The sequence below is a fragment of the Podarcis melisellensis genome (genome assembly GCF_964234715.1).
Source record: "Podarcis melisellensis genome assembly, chromosome: 14".
Lineage (NCBI taxonomy): Eukaryota > Metazoa > Chordata > Lepidosauria > Squamata > Lacertidae > Podarcis > Podarcis melisellensis.
This window is the reverse complement of record NC_138546.1, coordinates 25544852-25550851: the sequence shown is the minus strand read 5'-3', so window position 1 is coordinate 25550851 and position 6000 is coordinate 25544852. Positions and strand designations below refer to the sequence as shown.

Sequence of the window (6000 nt, the reverse complement as noted above, 5' to 3'; positions counted from 1 at the left end):
CCCATCTCAAAGAGCTCACCCTGATGGGTCCAAAATACACCTTTGCAAAGCCACTGTTCACCCTGAGATAGAATAGATTTATTAGCAAGAGGTAATCAGGAAACATATATTTTTACAAAAATTGAAATTTTTTCCTTTTCCCAAACAAACAAGCTGTAAGTCGAAATATTTTAGGTCTTGAAAGAGAATTCTCATACCAATGGGTATTGCTTACAGCAAAAGGTTTTGTGTGTTTTTTTCTTCTTCTGGTTTTTCCGTTACTGTGGAGCATGCCTGCCACTCAAAAATTCACCTGGGCTTATATCCTGTACAATGTAAAAAATACGTGATAATATTCACAGAATAAGCAGTACATTACTGTAGTCCTGCTAGCAAGTGGTTAGACAGGATTACAGTATATGTAATAAAAACACCTGGCCATTCCCCTCCCCCCTCCCCTCCCCTCTCTAATTCTACATTATGTTACTAAGAAGAGTCACTAAAGTCTACGGACGGAGGAGCGAAATTCACACAGAGCCTCTCAGGAGGGCGATGAAGCAGGAAGGTTCAAAGATATGGTTGGTCTCTGTCTGTCTGTCTGTCTTCCTCTCGTGGCTGGCCCAAGCCACCTGGGTGCCTGAGGCAGGAAACCCAAATGGTGGTTGTCTCCTCCCTGCCCTGCTTCCCTACCCATTTATGTGGGGACAGACAGCACCCCCACAAAAGGGAGTCCTCTTGCATCAAGAGTACCTGTTCCCCAGGGGAGACCTGTCTGCCTGTCTCCTTCCTACTCTGTCACCCAAACCCTACTGAAGAGAGCCACCATCTTTCCACTATCAAGCCTGCTTTGCCCAGTTGACCACCAGCGGGTCAGATTCTCCTTCAAGCCTCTCTTATCTCCTTGGCAACAGGAGGTCAGAGTCCCCTTGGCTCTCTCTGCTCCTGCCGCTGCTCAGTGAAATGTGTACTCAAGAATTTGCTTTCCCTTATTACATGACTTGTATTGGGGGACTTAGCGGTTGCCGTCCGAAATGACTCGGAGTGAGTGTGTGTGTTCCGTAGCCCCCCTCCCGGCAAAATGGAAGGCCGTGCCCAGATTGCAGAGGCCTGGAAAGCAGGCAGCTGTTCCTCAGGTAAGGAGGGGCTCCCTTGTGCAATGCCCCACATGCCCCCATGGGTGGCTTTCCCGGCTGCCACCCCCTCCGTCCCTCCCCCCGCCCCCAGTGCACGCACGCAAAGAATCAACAACAAAGAGAACATAGCTGAATAGGAACCAGGACTGCAGTCAACAAAGTGGTCTATGCCGGACTCCCCAGGACAAACGGTGGCTAGTCAGATTCTAAAGACAAGGAGAGGGGTGGTGGTGGTGGTGGGGTCTTGGAGAAGCACATACGAGGAAGTCAACTGAGGGTTCCCAAAAGAAACAAACAGCTGCTATGTACAATATGGTACATGGTGTACAGGGAAGGGCCCCCAGGGGGCTGCTGCCACTCTGGACTCAGGTGGGCAGCTTTGGCTCTATCTGGAGTGAGGCCTCGTAAAGACCCTCCTCGTCCATCACAAAGGACTGGTCCAGGAGGTACTGGGTGACCTGGAAGAGAAAGAAAACAGAGAGAGGGTGAAGGAAAGGGAGGCAGCGAGGGGTCAATGCTGCTCCCTCTGGACCCAAGGGGAGAGAGCCCAGTGCTGTGAGCCTGTTGTCAGATTGCTGGGAACAGATCTGTTGGTCTTGGGATACCGTGCAACAAACTGACCATAGGGTTTCTTAATGGCCTCAGAAGAAGCACCTGCAGGATCAGGCCCGTGGCCCATCTAACCCAGCATCCTGTTCTCACAGTGGCCAACCAGATGCCTGTGGGAATCCCACAAGCAGGATTTGAGTACAACAGCATCTCTCTCCTCCCCTGCAGTTTCCAGCAACTGCTATTCAGAAGCAGACTACCTCTGCTTATAGTTTCTCTCTCTTTATGGGAGCTAGTTTTGTAGGAAGTGTTCAGAAGCATTGTTTCCTCCAGCTGTGGAGGCAGAACATAGCATTCATCATGGCTAGTAGCCATTGATAGCCCTCTCCTCCATGAAGTTATAAGTACCTTCCTCAGCAACGGTTATCTAGGAACAATTATTCAGGGATATATCCTGTTCTCACAGGGGCCAATCATATGCCTATAGGAAGCCTGCAAGGTGGATCTCAAGCTACAGCTATTGTTTTTATCCAAACAGTCTTCCCCAACCTCGTGCCCTCCAGATGTTTTGAACCACAGCTCCCATCAACCCCAGCCACCATGTCCATGCTAGTGGAAGATGTACAGTGGTATCTCGGGTTACATATGCTTCAGGTTACAGAGTCCGCTAACCCAGAAATAGTACCTTGGGTTAAGAACTTTGCTTCAGGATGAGAACAGAAATTGTGCTCCGGCAGCACCGGAAGGCCCCATTAGCTAAAGTGGTGCTTCAGGTTAAGAACAGTTTCAGGTTAAGAACGGACCTCCGGAACGAATTAAGTACTTAACCCGAGGTACCACTGTACTCCAAAACATCTGGAGGACTCCAGGGTGGAGAAGTCTGCTTTCAAACGAGCTCTCAGACACCCTCATCTCTGGGCGGGACAAGCCTGACCCCCCGAAAGGGTCTGCGGTGAAGTTACCTTTGCCTGATGCTCAATTTTGTAGGCCGTCTGCTGGAACTGCCTGATCTCTCGGATGATATGGGAGATCTGTGCAGAAAGAAAACAAATTGGTGCTTATGTTTGTGCTCCCGGGAGTAAAAGTTGTTGGGGAAACACTCAAAGCTCATGAAATAAAAGAGCCTGATGCTGGTGGGTGGCGTAATCAGGCGGTTCACATCTTCACGGACTATCCTTTCGTCAGGCTATTCTTGACATCTGATCAGACTTATGAAACCTCCTTATGATTTGCCCTTTCTCCCTGACAAAAGGCACTGTGCCAGGAAACTTACCATCCTCATTTTGGAAAAATTCACGAGGCCGTCTTCAGTGTAATTGGGGGTGCCCTCCTCAATGAAGGCCAGGTCTGTCAGGTACATCCCTAGATATGGGACGCAGGGTGGATCGCAGCTGGAAGAGAGAAAAGAAGTCCCACTTATGTGACGGGCTTAATGTGACCCAATAGTCTTTCTCCTGATTTTCCTCTTTGGCCACAGTTCATACAGGCACTGTCCTCACTCCATGTCAACTCAGATGGGTTCATAAACCGTCACCACAGATTACACCCTGCAGGGAGAGCTTTTGTGTCACCCTCACATCAAGTCTGGTACTTAAGAACATAAGGAGGGTCTGATCCATCTAGTCCAGCATCCTGTTCTCACAGAAGCCAACTGGATGCCTGTGAGAGGCAGAGCCAGTGGCCATCAATAGCCCTCTCCTCCTTCATGACTTTGTCCAATCCTCTTTTTAAGCCATCCAAGTTGATAGGCACCACTGCCACCTGAGTGAACTCCATAGCTTAATTATGCAATGTGCGAAGAAGGGATTCCTATGATCTGTCTTGAATCATCCAATGTTCCGCTTCATTGGATGCCTGCCAGTTGTAGCCTTATGAAAGAGGGAGAAAAACTTTCCCTGTTTCAAGCCATACTGTATTTTTCGCTCTATAAGACGCACCAGACCACAAGACGCACCTAGTTTTTGGAGGAGGAAAACAAGAAAAACAATATTCTGAATCTCAGAAGCCAGAACAGCAAGAGGGATCGTTGCGCAGTGAAAGCAACAATCCCTCTTGCTGTTCTGGCTTCTGGGATAGCTGCACAGCCTGCATTCGCTCCATAAGATGCACACACATTTCCCCTTACTTTTTAGGAGGGAAAAAGTGAGTCTTATAGAGCAAAAAATAAGGTACTTTCCAATGTAGTCCACATCAAGTATGAATGAGTTCCCAGCTTCGCAGACCCTTCTCCCTTGCGCAAATAGGAATGTCTTAGAACTCTGGAACCTATGAGATTCTCTGCATTCAGTGCAGAGGCCAAAACATTCCTCCCTGCCCTCTGAAGGGCCTCTTCCCTTTTACAGTCTCTTGTGCCTGGTTAAATAGCTGGTTTCCCTTCCCCTTGCTCATGAGGGGCATGCAAAGTCCCAGGGGCTGGAGGCCCAGCTGTCCAGCATGCTACCCATCGTGACTCTTCCTCCTCAGCTGAGGCTTTGAGCAGGGAGAGACAGTGTTGTGCAGCGGTTAGTGTCAAATTAAGACCTGGGAGAGACCAGGGTTCAAATCCCTGCTTCTCAACCTAACCTACCTTCCAGGGCTGTTGTGAGGATTAAGACCTGAATGATCAGGGTTCAAACCCCCACTCAGCCATGAAGCTCACTTGGGTGACCTTGGGGGCCAGACACTCTCCCTCTCAGCCTAGCCTACCTTGCAGGGTTGTCTAGGGGGTTAAACGAGGAAGGGAAGGACCAGGTGAGCCCCCTGGAGCTCCTTGGAGGAAAAATGTGGAATATAAATACAAACAAACAAACAAAGCTGAACTTTCTCAGGTCCTGGCAATATCTGCCAAATACCTAGTGAGAAGGAGCACTTGCTGGAGGTGTTCACAGGTGTGCCATGCTTTGTCATTCTGTGTGCGCATGCACATACCTCAGACGCCGTGCAAGGTCTCACATTCTGCAAACAAAGGCATGATGGGCACCACCCCCAGGCGGACGAGCTCTGCTGCCAGTCACTTACTTTTTCAGGGCCTCCCTCAGATTCTTGAAACGGCCTTCCGAAGACACCAGGCGCTGCAGCTTGTCGATCAAAGCTTTCGTCTGAAAAGAAAGACATAAGGCAGAAAGTGCAGACTCTGGTTAAGGAAGAAAGAAGAATCCAGGCTGGGGTGGGGGGTGGGTGGGCGCCTTTTTGGGGAATGATACCAAGGATCTGCTTCTGAGCTACTGAAAATCAAATGGGCGCTTTGGTCAACATGGTGAAGAGGCAGGCCCAGCAAATTCAAAAAGCAGTTTGGAATCAAAATCAGGAAGCGGGGCAAATTATCAGTTGGCCAGGGAAGCTTCGTTCAATTAGTTGTACCAAATAATCCCATCTTGCAACCCTAGAATCGTAGAATTGTAGAGTTGGAAGGGGCTCCAAGGGTCATCTAGTCCAACCCCCTGCAAAGCTGGAATCACAGCTAAGTTGCCTAATAGAGACAACTGGGCTGAAGGCATCACAGAAGTTCAAAAACGGAGTGGAGGTCACTTGTGAAATTGCCTGAAGACCGCAGAGGTTCCAGCTTAACATTTTATTTATGTGAATCCTCTGCAGAAACTGAAGCTGAGCCAGAAATCTGCTCCATCTGGTTTGGCTGCACTTTTGTGTTGTGAGGAACCATCTGAGCGTATGATAAGTATCTGCGGGGAGAATGCCAGGTCTCAGTTCCACAGCAAAGAAGGAAGTTGAGCCTCCTAAGTGGTCTGGCAGGGGAGTTCTGGATGAAAGGAGGAAGCAGGAGATGCAGAGAAGAGGCCAAGCAAATCTCTCTGCTGTGGCTGGGGGAGGAGGAGGAGGGGGGGTGGCTACATAGTAAAAAAATCTCAGCACTCCACAGCTAGCATGCGCCTCTGCACATAGACTGGCATGCAGCAGAAGTCAAAGATCAAACAAAGCCAGTCATTGTGCTGGGCTGGGTGGATCGGTGCCCAGTTCTCTTGATTCTGAAGGAATCTGCATTCTCAGAAGCTACCAAGTCAGACCAATCTAGCTTTACACTACTGGCAGCCATGGCCCTTCAAAGTTCTTCTTTTGCGGGGGAGGGGGGCTCCCGTCCCTACCTGGGCATGCCACCAGGAGCTGAATATTTGACCCTCTCCATGCAAAGCAGATGCTCAGCCACAACCCTTTTCCCTGAATGATTTCATAGATATTGTAAACTGTGTTTGTTATTGCACTGATTTTACTGATTTTATGCTGAGCATATGCATTTAATACCCCACAATTATTTACTTATATTATTATTTACTACTGCTACAACTCTCGAACATTTCAGGGATTCTTTAGCTGCAGTTCCTGCATTGCAGGGTATGGTTGACCC

The 6000-nt window shown here is 49.0% G+C and overlaps 1 protein-coding gene across 1 annotated transcript in view; it reads right to left on the bottom strand.

Annotated features, from left to right (window-relative positions):
- Positions 1 to 56: 56 nt before the first annotated feature.
- RASGRF1 (Ras protein specific guanine nucleotide releasing factor 1) overlaps positions 57 to 6000 on the bottom strand; it is a 57669-nt gene continuing 51725 nt past the window's right edge. The window contains exons 24-27 of the mRNA XM_081888159.1: positions 4659 to 4738; positions 2935 to 3052; positions 2624 to 2692; positions 57 to 1570 (exon numbers count right to left, since the gene is read on the bottom strand). Coding sequence (XP_081744285.1) covers positions 1478 to 1570; positions 2624 to 2692; positions 2935 to 3052; positions 4659 to 4738 — 360 coding nt within the window. The 3' untranslated portion in view covers positions 57 to 1477. The remainder of the gene's footprint in view (positions 1571 to 2623; positions 2693 to 2934; positions 3053 to 4658; positions 4739 to 6000) is intronic.